The sequence below is a fragment of the Megalobrama amblycephala genome, linkage group LG2, assembly GCF_018812025.1.
Source record: "Megalobrama amblycephala isolate DHTTF-2021 linkage group LG2, ASM1881202v1, whole genome shotgun sequence".
NCBI classification, from domain to species: domain Eukaryota; kingdom Metazoa; phylum Chordata; class Actinopteri; order Cypriniformes; family Xenocyprididae; genus Megalobrama; species Megalobrama amblycephala.
In genome coordinates this window covers 14,078,323-14,096,286 of record NC_063045.1, presented here as the reverse complement: position 1 = coordinate 14,096,286, position 17,964 = coordinate 14,078,323, and the positions used below count along the sequence as shown (strand labels likewise).

The following is a 17,964-nucleotide window of genomic DNA, read 5'->3' as shown; positions in this document are numbered from 1 at the left end:
TGAAGCTTGCTTAGCCAAAATGGCTCAGTAATTATAACCTTTTCACATGCAGTCTCAATAATTGAGTCACCAGCAATGAAGTAAACCTGCTTGTCGAGGCAGTTAAAAGGGGTCGGGAATTGATTAACCAAACAAAACAGAGGTTATTTTAGCGCGACGTATTACTTCATTGTGCGAACGCTCACTCCGCCTATTTTGAGCCTCGTCCCCACTCGTACCGCTTCACAGAAATGATCAGAACAGCGGTGAGCGTGCGGTCTCGAGCCCCAGAAAACCTTGGCCCACATCCAAACAAAGCCGGTGGATCTATTCTTCCCCTGCCTTTCTATTTGCATATCAGAGGGCTGTTTGATGTCAATGAGGGAGAGCGGCAGCCCCCTCTGTGCCTTTAAAAAGCAAACACGGCACATGCAATATTCTGTAAGTGCATGCAAATGAAGGGGCCATTTGATTTCATTTGAATTCCGAGATGGACAGAGAGAATTGAGGAAGGGGCTGAAATGAAAAAAAAAAAAAAAAAAAAAATCAAAAAGAATAAATAAAAAAAAAAACCCAAGTAAAATTTATGCATTCGGACCCTCTGTTTTACATATGGCTCAATGTTCGGGTGTACAATGCTGGGGGGATTAGCCCTGGCATACACCTTTGGAGTGACATTGTTTAATAAAAAATAAAACTAATTAAAGCGCTTCTGAGCAGAAGGGCTGAGAAATCCAGCGGCGCAGTGGAGCAGACCGAAGTAGCTGACGGTCAGGATATTTGCGCAAGCGTGCGTTATGATGCACATGTCGAAGGCGTCGTCATACTAATCCGTCCTGTTCCTCATTTACAGACGCAACCCTTCTGCAAACGCTTTGTTTGCGCTGGGAATGATTTATGCAGGTGGAGATTTGGCAGCGAAGGGTTTTACATGCAGACCATTAAATGTGGAGCATCAGGTTGTAGATGAAATCTGCAGGGGTTGTCAGGAGGAAACGGGATGTGCTGAGCGAATCGAACGTGTGGAAGCTACATGATTCTAATAAACAATACGAATCTTGTAACATAACCAAAGGGATCCCAAAAACAGGGTCGCAGTGCAGATCGTTTTTCCTTCATTCAGTCATCTAGCAGCCGGGGTGGTGGGAATACTCTTGAGGGGGGTAAAAAGAAACTGCTGACAAATCGGCATGTGTCCTTACCTTTATCATTTGTGAGAGGTCCCCAGCGTCTGCGAGTTCCAGTACTATATTTAGCTCGTTCTCTTCAATGAATGACGCGTGGTATTTAATTACATTGGGGTGGTTCAATTGCTGTGGAGAGAAGGGACAGAGGAAAAAGGCAGAGTGTCAGTGACTGTTTAAATATTAACAAGACTCTGCGGGTCAGAAAAGCCTGCAAACATGAAGGCAGCAGAAACCAAAGCAGATGCTTGTATGAAGGTAAACAGGACAGTGTTTTAGGTACACTGGCGTCTTCAATACCAAACGACTTGAACGGAACACGTATAACAACAGTGCTACAACCAGAAATTACAGTAAAAAAATGTAACAGTTAGGGTTGACAAAATAATGCATCAATTTAGTGTGATTAATAACTTTAAAACAAAATATTAAAAAAATATGTCAGTCCAATAGGGTTTGTGTGCATGTATATTTATATACATATATATGTGTGTGTGTGTGAGAGAGAGAGATGTGTGTATATAAAATGTATACACTTGTTAAAGTTTAATAGTAAAGTTACATAATTATATGTACACAATAATATTATTAATATCATTAAGACTATGTGTGTGTATATAATTGCATTACTGCCTTTAACATGATCAAAGCCATTACTTTTTAAAAAGTATAATAACATTATATAGGTAATATTAGATTAATTATTTTTCATGTACATACATACAATTATAATAATAATAATAATAATAATAATAATAATAATAATTATTATTATTATTATTATTATTATTATTATTATGCACAACCTTCGCAACTAGACATTTAAATTGTTTTAAGATTTTTTGAAGATAATGTGAGTTGCCTAAAGTTCTGAATGTTTGCTAAGTGGTTGTTATTGTTATGTGATTGCTAGGGTCATCTGGGTGGTCCAAAGTCAAAAAGCCCACCCTCAAATCTCTACATATGGCTCGGGTCCCTCCCTTAATTGAAGTCTATGGGGCCGTTCACACAGAACGCATTTTTCTATTCCAATGCGCTACTTTCCCATTGTTTTCCTATGTAAACACGCGATTGACGGACGTGCATGACCGTTACGCTCGCGTCTCGCGTTTTTTGCAGCGCCTCACACATGAGCGCTGCGTTTTTACGATGCCATGTCAAGTTAAAAGAATTTCAACTTTTACACGCAGCGGCGCTCATCAATGTCAGTTCCAAAACAGTGGACCAATCAGAAGAACTTGGAGGCGGGGCAAGCGTTGCAAGTTGGCATGACAACGATTTTATATAATGGCAACATGGCGGAGGAGGCGCTCATTATTATCTTATTTTCATTTTTTCCATGTCAAAACTTGTATCTGTAAATTCTGCAGTTTGCCTATTTATATTATTTCCGTTATTGTCGTTATTGCATCACGTCTCAAAGGCGCGTCTCGAGACTCTCGCGTTCTATGCTGCGCTTTTTTTAAAACCACTCCTGAGCGTTTTTAGTCGCAAAGACGCGTTCTGTGTGAACGGCCCCTATGGGATTTTTCCAGCATTTTATCAACAACCAGGTGAAATGTATACTTAAGACACCTCAAGCCACACGCTTTAAAGGATTAGTTCACTTCAAAATTTACTCACCCCCATGTCATCCAAGATGATCTTTCATCCAAGATGATCTGTCTTTCTTTCTTCAGTCAAAAAGAAATCAAGGTTTTTGAGGAAAAAATTCCAGGATTATTCTCCATAGTGCACTTCAACAGCTACCAATGGGTTGAAGGTCCAAACTGCAGTTCCAGTGCAGCTTCAAAGTGTTCTACACGATCCCAGCCAAGGAATAAGAGTCTTATCTAGGGAAATGATCAGTCATTTTACCAAAAAAAAAAATTTTTTAAACCACAAATGCTCATCTTACATTAGCTCTGCTATATGCCACGCATTACGTAATCATGTTACAAAGCAAATGGAGATGGATGCATGAAAATGAGATGGAGTTCTCCGCCCTACCGTGGTACTTCTGCCTACGTCACCTGTGACCTTTCCAAAGTGATTACGTGCACCGCAGAGCTAGGGCAAGACAAGCATTTGTGGTTAAAAAGAATATACATTTTTATTTATTTTGTTTTTAGAAAACGACTGATTGTTTTGCTAGATAGACCCTTATTCCTAGTCAGGGAGCATGTAGAGCCCTTTGAAGCTCCACTGAACCTGCAATTTCGACCTTCAACACGTTGGTAGCTGTTGAAGTCCACTATATGGAGAAAAATCCTGGAATGTTTTCCTCAAAAACCATAATTTCTTTTCAATTGAAGAAAGAAAGACATCAAAATCTTGCATGACATGAGGGTGAGTAAATTATCAGAAATTCTGAAGTGAACTAATCCTTTAAGGTATCATTCATGTATGTAGCACAAACAGTACAAGACAAGTTATGCTCCAAAAGTTTAATACTAAGGGCGATGGGTTTGTTCACATCCTTTACGTATGAGCAATAGTAAAAGCGATGCTTGCCTTAGCAAACACTGCTAATAAACAGAAGGAAAAAAAACGCATTGAATCTTGTGGCTGATGTTAACATTAGAAGCCAGACAGCAGCAGTGCACGATCCCTCCAGCCCAAGCCTTCAGCTTTTCCTTGTTTCCTGTTGGTTGGTCAATGAGTAGCAGAGTTGCGATCGGTTCATAGCGCTGAAGATGACTGGGGGTGGGGGTTGCAAAATAAAAGGAAACAAGTGTATCAATGAGAAGCGAGACAGGCAAAGGCCCTCGCGAACGGGAGGGTGTCGGGCCCCCGCTATGCGCTGTGACACAGCAGAGGGGGTTATTAAAGAAATGTTCATGCCCCGCGCTGATATAGGGGAGGACGTGTGCGCCTCTGTCGCCATCCTGTGACTTTCGTTAGATGTATTTTTGGATCACACAGCTGCAGCGACTGCAGCCGGCGGTGTCAGCCCCATTCTTGCTTCCCCTTAGCTGGCACATCCAATGTGGCGGACATGAAACGCGGCGTGATGTTGACTTTAATCACGTTAAACGCTGTAATTTCACTCTCGTTTTCCATTGGGAACAATATTAAGCCAACCCTCTGTTTACGACGAGGCAGATTACAGTGACAATTATATTATGCCAACTCACACTTGTGGGTTCTGGGAACGATTTCATAATCCCAGTGAGTCCTCTTGAGTCTCGAAATGTTAATAAAGTTGAGGGTTTGTGCTTCGAATGGATTACCGTATCGATCCATTATAGGAAACCAAGTGAGGGTGGTTACAAAAATGGGAAACTGTACAAGTATGTCAGAATTGCTTGCGATTTCTGTTGAGAAAAAAAAAAAAAATGCAGAAAGCAAAACATTTCCGCATAACAGCGTAATTTTGTTTACAATGTGAAACGGGAGGGTTTAAAAGTGACTGAAAAACAAATAGACAGATACATCGGGGAGGGGCGGCTCACATCGGTCTCCCTCATTATTTTGATTTGTGACTCTTTCATATTTTCCCCAGCTTTGTCCGCTGAGGTAGAAGGCATGAGTCTGTGTTCCACACAAATGCGTATTAGCGGCTTGAGGTGAGCTGGTTATAACGACTGAATTCATCAGCGCTGGAGTAGAAATTATTGTGTAAAGGAGACAAAAAAAAGAGGCGAATGAGAGACAGGAAGAGTAGGAGGAACACCAGGAACAAGGCCAGTGTTGCGACAGCCTCTGACCCCAGCGCATTTGGTTGGCAAAGGGTCGTTAAGGAGCGTAACGGTGACCTCTTCATCCACCACCTCCGATTCCTCCCATGGGAATGAAGGTATCTCAGGGGGCTTGAAAGTGTCAACTTGCTTCTTTCTACCCAATTCTTACATATTGATTTTATCGCTGGAGGTTGCCAGGTCACTGTACTATCAGTTGCCACAAAAATCATTCAAAAATCAATGATATTCCAAGCATGTGGGTAAAGACAAATCCTTTATGCTCATTTGAAGCATAAAATTTTCTCAACTTTGTTGTCGGATTCCCACATAACAGTCATCCATGTGGCCAAAATTCAGCAACTCTCATAGAAAAAAGAATGACTTCAGGTCACTGTGTTGCAGGAGATCTCCATAATTGTGAACAGCCATTTTGTCTGATTATTACTGTATATACAAAAGAGCAAGAATATAAAAAAAATAGAAGTGCAAAAAAGGAAGCAATTATGCTGTTTCAAGAAGGATGCCTAGAGATGGAGATCGAAAACTGGCTCGGCAATGGACGGCAATCGGAGCTGAAGCAATTAACATGACAACACAGAGAGAAATCTGTGTGTATGTGTGTGTGTGTGTGTGTGTGTGTGAGTGTGTTAAGGGAAGGCTTATCCGACAACTGCTACAAAAACACAACAGAGCAGAGAGAAGCCAGACACCTCAGATCAGCTAGACGTCAGCTTTTATTGGTCTTGTCATTAACTTTCGTTAGCGCTTATGCTACCGCCAGCCGTAGCCTGTTTAAGGTGGTTTGAAGAACGACAAATGATTTACAAAAGAAAAAAAGAGATTAAGAAACATCAAAAGATTCATGGTAGAATGTGCTAAATTTCCTTAATGTTGCAGTGTTATCTTCATCCTCAATGTAACTGTGATTAATAAATACATATATATATACACAAAAATTTAAATAAATTTATTTAATTTTTTTATTTTTGTATATAGTGTAATGTAATTTAAATTAAATACCACATAAATTTTATCATATTCATGTCTTTGCGGCCAATTAAAAGGTTGCAAGGGCATGCAAAATCTTAAAATAAAGTGAAACATTTCTAGCCAGAAAAATACAGATAAAAACTGTATTTTGTGGCATTGCAAAGAAAAAAAAAAAAACTCAAGTCAATCTTGGCCTGGAGGAACGACACAAAGAGGACCGTTATCTGCACTTGCCTAACAGAAGGAGAGAGGAGAATGAGGAAGAGCGAGAGACAGATAGAAAGAGCTGAAGGTCTAATCCAGATCAATTGTTTTCTGTCTCTGAATCTCTGTCTCTCTTTCCGTGTTTCTCTGGTATCGGGTCTCGGCAGAGGCACCTTTAGAGATCCTAATAGCGGCACATGGTGTCGGTCTCTCTTTTCTCTGGTTTCTTACCTTCAGGAGATCTATTTCTTTGATGCAATCTTGCCGGGCTTTGGCATCCATCAAGTCGAATATCTATCAAAAGATCAAAAGGGAGAGAGAAAGAGGAAGGAGAAAGAGTTACGGCATAAAGATGGAAGAGAAAAAAAAAAAAAAGTAAAAAATGTTACTGGTACAGGGTAGTAGGGCAAGAAGGAGGGGGTACGTCACACTGAAACCCAAGACCCCCAAACTTCTGCCTCACCACATCTACACCCCTCCTGCCTCAAGTATACCCGTTTTCATATATTCACCTGTACTTATGGGTCCGGAGAACTGTCGAGAAGATAGGTGTTCATTTTTTTTTACGTTTCTTTGAAATACTTGATTTTGATTGGTGAGTCACAGCACTTGGCAGTCAAATACTATTGTATATTAACCGCTAAACAGTTTAATTGTGCTTGTTTCATGGCTGTCAAATGCCTTCAAATTTTAAAACTCAACCATTTAAATTTTGTAACTCAAATCATTATTTATTTATTTGATTTTTTTTCATGATCTTTTAGTTAACTTTTAAATCATTACTAATTCATTACTAATGAATGTTTTCATCTGTTAATTAAATATAATTATTAATTACTATATTTTTCAATTTACATATTTACCTGTATTAAATTATTTATCTTTTAATTTATCTTTATTTATTTTCTTATCACTAAAATAAATGTATCCATTTAGATTTTATTTCTTGATTTGTATTAATTAATTTATTTATTAGTATTAACTAACATTTTTTATTCATTCGTATTTAATTCTCTTAATTTATATTTACCACTAATTAAAGTATTTATTTATCTTTATTTGTATTAAGTAGTATTAATTCATATTTTTAATTAATTAATTACTATTAATTCATAAATACATTTAACATTCTGTTTATTAAAAAACTCTTCATGTTTATGTCCCAATAACTAAATTTATTTTGTGGTAATAACCGGCTGACTACAAAACAGCACAAACAGCACAAACAATCTTGTTTAGCAAAATCAAAAGCCGATAATCCTGACAGTATGTTAGATGTATCTGTTAAAACACTGTTTTGATCATGTCTGTCCTGATTATGATAAAGCACACAGTATAAACAGCAAACAGAAATGTTAACATCTCAAGGCCAAAGTCTGAAATCAACCCAAAACTTTTAAACCTAAAGAGAGTAAAAACTAGTCCTAAAGCAAGTATTACATTCTTCATTCATGCAATCAGGGTTGCACAATATTTGCATCAGGAAACATCACATATATTCATTATCCTAATCAAAAAAGGTGGAAATGTTGCCCATAGTGGACTTCCACCCTGACAGCTCTGAACCACACACAAAAATCACGGTGATTTGCATTGCAATATGTAAGTAATGTTACATTGTGTTTTAAAGGAAGCTTGAACTTTCAAGTCCGGTTTCATCTACTGTAAGTACACAAGTGGCAGTATTACGTGGATGAACTGCATTATGGGATATATTCGCTGAGTTAGGAGTGTTACTACCCATCATTTTATAATGGCATATACAAAAATACCAATTCTTTCTCGGCTCATCATTAGTGTTAATAAAATCAGCGGTAGTGACGGAGACGACCACTGTGGTGGAGGTGCTATGTGTGCGTTAGGAAAGCAGAAGCGATGGTATCCAGGCACTGCTTATTTTTTAATCTAGAGCTTGCCAATTATTTCTTCCAGCACGTCTGCTTTGCACATCCGCAGGAAACAGTGCTTTGTGCTGGCTCTGTCTGTGAATATGTTTATGGCAAGAAAAGAAACCTATTCAATTGTGGTTATAAGTGTAAGAGCCAATCAGATTGTTCAAATGAAATGTGAGCAACTGTACTGAAAGCTGTTTTTACGTAAGGGGTGTTTTGGTGCTTTCCAATTGTTCAACACAATATCGTTTTTATCTCATAATATTTGTTTTTTTATGCAAAACAACTTAATGTTCCAAAAAAAAAAAAAAAAAAAAAAAAAAAACTTCTCTAAGCCAATAACTTTGGATTAAAGTTGTTTAACTTGGAATGATGCATTGTAAAAAAGTGTTTAAAGTATTTACATTTCCTTTCAGATGAACACATCTCATCAAGACACAAGGACAACAATAAACTCTGGAAGGTTCAGATTCATGCTTCATCATTTACTATGACTGGACGACATACCTAATATTTAATTAGTGCTATCAAAAATAACGCGTTTATGCATAAAATTCATTTTTTCAGTTTAACATTACAATTTTTTTTTTTTCAGTATCCCTCAGCTAGCATTACATTATTATCATGCTCTTATTATGCAAATGCTTTTAAACCATTCAAGCGCAACAAGACACAAAAGAGAATGCAGTGCTGTACTGGCACACAGAAAGCCGCTTCAGACAGCGTGCCGGTGTTCTGATGAATAATGCTACCTATTAGATTGTGCTACCAACTAAATATTTGCATTGTTTTAAAGGTCCCGTTTTTTGTGGTTTTTTGAAGCTTTGATTGTGTTTATAGTGTGCAATATAACATGTGTTCATGTTTCGCATGTAAAAAAACACAGTATTTTTCACATAATTTACTTATCTGTATACCGCTGTTTCCACTGTCATAAAAACGGGCTGATGACTTCCTTGTTCTATGAAGTCCCTCCTTCAGAAATACGTAACGAGTTCTGATTGTGCCAGCGGTTCGACAGCAGCTTAGCGAACCTTGCCCGGAAAGGTCACGCCTCTTACCATAACGTGGAGATGCACGCGCTCAGTGTTATTGTAAACATGTCTTTAATTTTACCCTATCAATTTGAGCCGGAATCAGACCCGGTGATTGGACTGCGGGATGAAAATAACAGCGTTTCGACGACATGGCGACAAACACACTCTACAAACGCAACTCTTGTGTATTCCTGTGGGCGGAGGTTAGTCAAAAAACTGTTTTAGTGACGTCATTAAAGAAGGAAGTAGAGGGATGTAGTCCAAACTGGCCGTTCGATGTAGGCGACTTCTGTTAAATAAAATATCTCGCTTGGCATTGAACTTTGAGCTTTAAAATTTTACAGATTTTATTTATACTCTAACAACAACATTACACACTAACTAAAGTTTGAAACATGGGATCACGAAGAACGGGACTTTAAGGGAAGGTTTAGGGTATGGACATTAATAAAGCTTCAAACCACATGAATTTGATGATGGTAACAATTTGATAGGTAGCATTTTTCGCTGTCGAATTGTGCTAACTACTGTTTTAATGGGAGGTAGCAAAACTTGAGCAGGTAGCATAGAACACCTTCAGCATTAGGGCTTTTGACACTTAAAACAGTTAACCCTGGGTCATTCTAAACCCCAGTAAATGGAATCCTGGGTTGGAATCCTGGGTTAATTTGTGGTGTCAGTGTCAGTGTTTGGATAAATACAGCACGCGACCTGTTTACGTAGCTCCAGCACTGCGCATCCTCATATTGCCAACTGTACTATCGAGTTTATTCTGAATGGACATTTTGGACTATAAAAGGTAAGAATGAAACGTTCTCTTCCTCACTCAAATTGTCACATTTTCTGTCAGCATTTGACATTTTTCTACTCAATCGTGAATTTACTGTTTATATACAATGTGCAGTGTTTTTGTGACTGCCCAAAGTAGGCAAATGAGTATGCAATTGGTTGTCTGTTGCTAAGTGTCTAGCTGTAACATTCTAACACCACACAAGTTTGGCACCGCAATGAGGGGGTTAACACCGCAAAAGTGGTGTTAACCTCCGGGGTTAAAAGCGGTGTTTAGAATGTCGATAAACCTGGGTTAAGCGCAGTGTGAAAAACCCTATTGAGCTCTCTTTCACACTTGAATGGACAAAACACACAAAAGTATGCCAAAATGCCCATGTTTTTGAGTATCCTCTTAAGCACAGTCTTAAAGGTCCCGTTCTTCGTGATCCCATGTTTCAAACTTTAGTTAGTGTGTAATGTTGTTGTTAGAGTATAAATAAAATCTGTAAAATTTTAAAGCTCAAAGTTCAATGCCAAGTGAGATATTTTATTTAACAGAAGTCGCCTACATCGAACGGCCAGTTTGGACTACATCCTCTACTTCCTTCTTTAATGACGTCACTAAAACAGTTTTTTGACTAACCTCCGCCCACAGGAATACACAAGAGTTGCGTTTGTAGAGTGTGTTTGTCGCCATGTCGTCGAAACGCTGTTATTTTCATCCCGCAGTCCAATCACCGGGTCTGATTCCGGCTCAAATTGATAGGGTAAAATTAAAGACATGTTTACAATAACACTGAGCGCGTGCATCTCCATGTTATGGTAAGAGGCGTGACCTTTCCGGGCAAGGAGCGCTAAGCTGCTGTCGAATCACAACACAGGAACCGCTGGCACAATCAGAACTCGTTACGTATTTCTGAAGGAGGGACTTCATAGAACAAGGAAGTCATCAGCCCGTTTTTATGACAGTGGAAACAGCGGTATACAGATAAGTAAATTATGTGAAAAATACTGTGTTTTTTTACACGCGAAACATGAACACGTTATATTGCACACTATAAACACAATCAAAGCTTCAAAAAAACCACGAAAAACGGGACCTTTAAGTTAAATAAAGTCTTAAATGAACACAAAGAGTTGAGAAAACAGGATGCAGATTCGTGTCATGTGCGTCAGATCTTAAAGTGACAGAAGCCTAATAAACCTGCTGCAGTCTGCCATTAATGTTAATCAAAGAACAAAAGAAAAGGAAAATCACTCACTGTTCTTAATTCAATAACTTTTGTAGCTTTAATAAAAATGTATTATATTTTAATCTAAATAATGCAGTGAAGACTGAAGTGTCTGATAACTGCTTTGATTCTGGATATTTCCTACCCGTTAGATCAAATATTTAAAATATACTGTCTTTATGTTGTTTCTACATTCATTTGGAGATTGAAGCTTTGTTACGTCATAAGTGTTTTGCAATTTCAATAGTTCACATGACTTTTCGAAACACTATATATTGTTGAAAAGTCCTTATTTTGTTTTTGGGGGCACAAAAAGTATTCTCGTCCATTTATAATATTAAGGTTGAACCACTGTACTCACATGAATTGTTTTAAATATGTTTTTAGGACCTTTTTGCATATCTGAAAGTGTTAATTATCTTGCTGTCAATAGAGGCCTATCTGAGCCATCGGATTTTATCAAAAATATCTTAATTTGTGTTCTGATGATTAACAGAGGTGTTACGGGTGTGGAACGACATGAGGGTGAGTAATAAATGACACAATTTTCATTTTTGGGTGAACTAACCCTTTAATGTTAGGTGCTATTAATCACGATTAATTACAGAAAAATGTGTGATTAATTAGTTAATATTTTAATCGATTGAGAGCACTAATTTTAACAGATTAATTTGCATTGATTTATTGCTAAAAATACCTAATATATTTAGCTATAACGCAAGACCTATAATTTACTGACGTAAAAAACACACTAAAAACCTCAGTGCAGAAATATTGTTAAATAAACCTTTTTTGGGAATAAAGACATTAAATAACAAAGAAAAGTTCTTACCTGCACTTTTTTCAAAGCTACTGGAGTATGGTCTAGTATGTACGTAGCTCGATAAACCTCGCTGAATTGCCCCCTTCCGATCTTCTTTTCAATGGCAAAATTGGCTAAATTGTTATAGCCCATATCCTGTTGGATTTTCTGGAAATAAAGTACAAAACAATAAGTACATTTCAAGAAAGCAAAATGCACATCAGACAGCTTTCGTTTTGAGCTTTTCCATTTGTCTTAAATTTAAAATGACAAAACAAACATGTCCCCACAGATCGGCCATTGCTAGCCAAACTCCATGATTGTTTTTGTTTATATGCCAAGAGATGGAAGAAAACACTCGGGGGCATTGGGGATAGGTGTCATTAGGGCGATATGTCAGGACAAGAGAGTGTGGGAACGAATCAACATTAACCATCCACATTGAATCCAAAGCGGCGAATGAATCTTTGCCGTATACTGTCTGGACAAATCAGGCGAGTGGTGACATCCCTACTTCTGAAGTGACTTATGCTGGACCAGTTAGTGACAAACTGCCCCGAGTGCTCTTCCCAAGAATTCGTGCGGCGCCTTGACACTTGTGCTCTAAAATTAAAAATCTAAACAAAACCCAGAATCAGCCCCTCGGAGATGGCGTGAGCAAATAAATTAATTATTTAATTAACACTCTGACCTTTAGAGGCTTTTCGAGTGTAAACTTTAATCCTGCAAACGTTCTTGGCAACTGGAGGTGACAGATAGTGGAACGCAATGTCGTGTCATGCCGAACTGGCCAAAGATGGCCATAAGACGGCCTTGAAGGCAAATTATATTGTGAAGATGGCAAAGGGAGGGGAAGGATGACACAATTGTAGTCTTGTAAACAAACGAAATCTCTTTTATTTATAGTCATGGCATGCATTTTCATATTGCGGTTCCAAGCAAGCTTAAGCTTCACACAACTCCCTGAAATGTTTATCCATTAAGATATTCAGTCATAGCAACAAATGACAGCTCAATGTGAACGGCATCAGTGCCTTTCTTACAATACAAGAATACTTGGACGATCTGTCAAATCCATCAACATTATTGTGTAAAACTGTCTGATATATATATATGGTTGAACTGAAATAAATGAGTTGGAGGAAGCACTGCAACTTGACTAGATGCCGGAGGGGTGGATGTAGATCAAGGGGCGACCAATTTAAGAATTTCATTGTTTTCTAACTTGACAGCTTTAAGGGAAAAAAAAGGTGTGAGCCAAAGAATTGCCCCATCCAATTAACACACTGAGGTAGCTTGTTTTTCCATGTGACAACACGCTCTCAGCCCCTTCTTCCAGGGACACATCTGGTGCAGCAGAAGAAGCGCTCTCTTTCTGCCACCGCAGCGAGGAGAGAAAGCTGGATCTGACTAAATGTAACAATATCAAGCTAATATATATATATATATATATATAAGACACCAGGTTTCTTGGCAACATTTAGTTATTTTGTGTCAAATCCAGAGAGGTTAATGGAAAAAAAATGGTTATTTAAACAATAGCAAGTTAGAAAATGCATGTTTTTCTAGGTTATTCAAACTGAGGGGAAACAACACAGGGTGCTCTAACTGAAATAAAATAAGTTTAAGTTAAAGTACTAAAAATAAAATGAAAATAATGCTAAATAGAAATATAAAAGACAAATGATAAAATGAAAAACGCACATAAAAATGACTAAAACCAACAGAAAATATAAAACAGTCATTCAAAATATGATATACCATATAAATAATGGTAAAATAACACTGATTAGTTAAATTATTAAATTAATTTAAAATATAATTAATACATTTCAATATCTGCTTGAAAACATGCAGAAAAATTCATTTAAAAAAAAAAAAAAAAAAAAAAAAAAAAAAAAAGGAAATAACAAGTGGTCGATTGATATATCGCCACAGCCGATATTTGGCATTTTTTAAATACTGAACGATAAGTTTCTGATTGGCCAATGCGTCGGAAGCAGGGCTTTTATTTTGATGGCTCTGAGAACGGCAGCACCTGAGCACACAGCGTTCCCATTCACCTTCTTCAATGGTCATGGTCACTGTTCAACAGTTTTGTCTAATATGTTACTAGACAGAACTGTTAAACAAATAAATTAAACTGTACAGAAAAAAATATTATAGCGTTTGCTTTTATATTATTAGTAACAAAGGCAAACACTATAATACCTTCTCATTTACTATCAGCATTCAGCAAATTCACATTTTTATCATTTAAAGAGCTCTTTTGAATATCTAATAAACTTTTAATTTCACAGACCTTGCAGAAATTAAATCCAGCTGTCAGATATTCTGAAGTCGACAAACTTTAAACCCTTGACTTCAAACTATGTTGTGCTATTCAGTTGCCCACTGTTATACTGTCCTTGTCTTGATTTGAAAAAAAAAAAAAAAAAAAAAAAAAAAAAACTATCTATAATTGTTTACCTTAAATTAAAAAAAAAAAAAAAAAAAAAAAAAAAAACTTGTATACATTTTTTAACTTAATAGTTACACCACATGAAGTTTTAGAGCCATTAAATTTATATATATTTTTTTTAAATAGTATGCTAATCTTCAAAACCATATGAAACCAACATGAGTACACAGAGTACACAACTTGGCATCTGTGTTTTAATGTAGATTTTTAAAAGATTTTTTCTTTTCTTAATTGTAGACACTCTCATACGTCACTGACCCATAGACGATACATATGTATCGTGTTGATTTGGTCAGCAGCGGATGGTCCGCAGAGGGGCACGGCATTGCTTTCACTCCCCACATGGTCGCTTGACAAATGTTAGCATGAGCCTCTAAAGCGGCATGACAAGCGCATGCTGAGAGCAAAGTCGAGCTAATGTGTTCTGGCATGCGGCTTGCTAATCACACATTTACATATGCAATGACCTACATTTGCATGTCAGCTCGCGCACTGTCCGGCCTGATTAACGACGGGCACCTCCCAGCGCCGGGGAGGCCGGCATAGCGGCGGGAGGAGGCCAGAGGGTGGCGGCTTTTTTGGCAGCCGAAGGGACGCACTGCCAGCCAGGATTAGGCCTGACGCGGCCTGAGCTCCAGACACTTCATTAGAGGTAATCTGTTTAGCAGTGGGCAGTGTATGTAAACTTCACAGGCCATTTGCGGCACCTTTCTGCCCCCTGGCCTTGCCTTCAAAGGGCAGCAGGGGCGCCCTGACTGACAGCTTGTCTCATCCGTGGCTTTGCGCTGTCACACAATTTAGAGCACTGAGCTGACACGAGATGAACCGCAGCAGCCGAGGATCTCCACGACCGCCGGGGTCACTCGGCAGCGGCGTGACGCGGTTCGTACAGATTGCAGCTTGCAGGAGGGGCGAGAGCTCAAAGGGCTCGTTGCCGCTCTGCAGGAAGTGGAGAAAACAAAAATAACACACAGAGGTGGGAGGAAAGGGGCCAAGAATGCCTTGCATTGGGATGCTGAACAACTTTTATGCAAAGCTTTCTATTAAGATGTCAGCGAAAAATTGCAGGAAAAAAAAAAATCCAGTCTATTATCAATAGCGTAGCGATGTATACAACATAATGCTCAAAACAGCTTTCTGTCATGTGACCAACTTGAACATGAGCAAAATCTGCATGGGGAACTTTTCCGTTCTCACATAAAACTCAAATTCGCTGATTCCTATTGAAATGACTGGATTACGCTTACAAAATTTAGCTGAGCAACAGTAAGTGTGATCACACCTCTCACTCCAAGGACGATGATTATACCAATAATAACTATAAAGTTTATTTAAAAAAAAAAAAAAAAAAAAAAAAGGTTTCTAATTTTATGAGAATAGAATTGTCTGAGAATAAGGAAACAAGAACAGGGAAATTCAGTGAAGTTCAATACTTTAGTTGTACATCCCACAACTATTACAATAACGACACAGAGAAGTGATATAGCTGGTATGATTTTCAGAACAATTTTTTTTTTCCAGATGATGAACAATAAAAACAGCCAATCAGAATTAATCTTGCTTTAAAAAGTTTAAGCATGTAAAGAGGCAGATGACAAAACGATAGCACACTTATAACAAAAAGAATGTTATTGTGCATTGGTGTGGATACTAAAATAGTTATCGTTATTGATGTGAATGACCTTTAGTCTTGATCCATCATTTCGGTTAAAGGGTTAGTTCACCCAAAAATTAAAATTCTGTTCCAAACCTGTAAGACTTTCGTTCACCTTCAGAACACAATCTTTTAGATGAAATCTGGGAGCTTTCTGTCCCTCCATTGACAGCTACACAACTGAAACTTTGATGCTTTTTCATAAAGGGATCGTAAAACTAATCCATATGAATTGAGCGGTTTAGTCCAAATTTTCTGAAGAGACTCGATTGCTTTATATAATGAACAGATTGAATTTGGGCTTTTATTCACATATAAACATTGATCAGCGAACATAAACAGAAGCTCAACCGAGCCGGTTTGAACAAACTTCTTGCAGAAGCTCAAACATGCTGCATAACATGAGAATGAACCTCACTGGTTCTTGCAGAAGCTCAAACAAGTTGTGTAACACACGAGAATGAACCTCATTGGTTCTTGGCAGAAGCTCAAACGTGCTGCGTAACACACAAGAATGAACCTCATTGGTTCTCGCACATCAAGCAAACATGCTTGAGCTTCCGTTTACCACAACTGATGTATGAGTTGATGAATGTATGTGGATAAAAGCCTAAATTCAATTTGTTCATCATATAAAGTGACTGAGGGCCCTATTTTAACAATCAAAGCACATGGTTTAAAGTGCATGGTACAAGTGTGCTTAGGGTGTGTCCAAATCCACTTTTGCTAGTTTAAAGACAGGAAAAATGGTCGGCACCTGGCACATGGTCTAAAAGGGTTGTCCCTATTCTCTTAATGAGTCATGGGTGTGTTCTGGGTGTAACATGCAATAAACCAATCAGTCTCTCATCTCCCACTCCCTTTAAAAGCCAGTTGCACTCATGCCATGGCGGATTCGCTATTTACGTGGCGGAATTTGCAAGAGGAAAAACTGAACACTTCTCTAGCGAGGAAACAGATCTGCTCGTGCGCGAGGTTAAAGTGCGAACAGACCATCTACGGGAAAAAACGGATTTCACAAAAGCATTTTTAACTATGCACACAATAATAATCTTTTACATTGTAATCCTTTTATTTTTAATATTTTGCATGTTTTTGTGCTGCTGTGCATCCCTGCGTATGTAATAAACAGATTGTACGTGCGTTGTGCACCTGCATATAGGCGCACAATACTAACACGCTTCTTAAATAACAACAACAAACAAAAAAAATATACTGCACCATTGACTGTATACCAGGTTTCAGTTGCTCAGTGACGCAGTCTATTTCATTTGCCTCAAAATAGTAATGCCCCCGAACACACCTTGTTTTCGGACCAGCGTGCCCTTGGGCGCAAAAATGGCCGCAAATACATTTGCTATTTAAACAACGTGGCGCAGGACGTAAAAATGATAACTGCATCGGGCTGAAACTAGCAAAAAACACTTGTGTAGTACCTGGCGCCGCTTTGCACCGGGTGTATGATTGGGCCCCAAGACTCTTCAGAAAATTTGGACTAAACTACTCAATTCTTATGGATTCATTTTACAAACTCTTTATGAACTTTTTGAGGCGTCACAGTGTCAGTTGCATAGCTGTCAATGGAGGGACAGAGAACTCTCAGATTTCATTAAAAAGATCATTTGTGTTCTGAAGATGAACAAAAGTCTTACCGGATTGGAACGACATGAGGGTGATTAATTCATGACAGAATTTACATTTTTGGGTGCACTATCCCTTTAAATAATAAAAAAAAAGGTCAGAGGGGACAGAAGATGCAGCAGAGCATGCTGGGTAAATGACTCAAAGGGACAACACATCACAGGAGCAACAGCAAACGATGGAGGGTTGGCCACTGGTGACACAAGTGTAAAAAGAGAAATGCAGACATGCAGCCGTATGACAGGGGATGTGAGATAGGAGGAGGAGGAGAATGACGGAGGATGGGGCGGCAGCACTGTGGAGACTAGGTGTGAGCTGACAGCACAACACTGCCAGCGGCTGCCAAGGAAAGGACAACCGAAGCGCTGAAGAGGTGGTAGAGTAGCAAGACGGGCTTAGTGGTGGTAGTGTTGGTTGGTTGGTTGGTGGGTGCTGGAGGGGGGGGATCTTCGTGG

The 17,964-nt window shown here is 38.5% G+C and overlaps 1 protein-coding gene across 2 annotated transcripts in view; it reads right to left on the bottom strand.

Moving 5' to 3' along the window:
* The window catches only part of nek7 (NIMA-related kinase 7), an 80,267-nt gene that overhangs the window by 33,679 nt on the left and 28,624 nt on the right, over nucleotides 1-17,964 (bottom strand). For both annotated transcript variants that reach the window (XM_048182907.1, XM_048182906.1), the window contains exons 3-5: nucleotides 11,784-11,921; nucleotides 6,251-6,313; nucleotides 1,182-1,292 (exon numbers count right to left, since the gene is read on the bottom strand). In XM_048182907.1, the coding sequence (XP_048038864.1) occupies nucleotides 1,182-1,292; nucleotides 6,251-6,313; nucleotides 11,784-11,921 (312 nt within the window). The remainder of the gene's footprint in view (nucleotides 1-1,181; nucleotides 1,293-6,250; nucleotides 6,314-11,783; nucleotides 11,922-17,964) is intronic.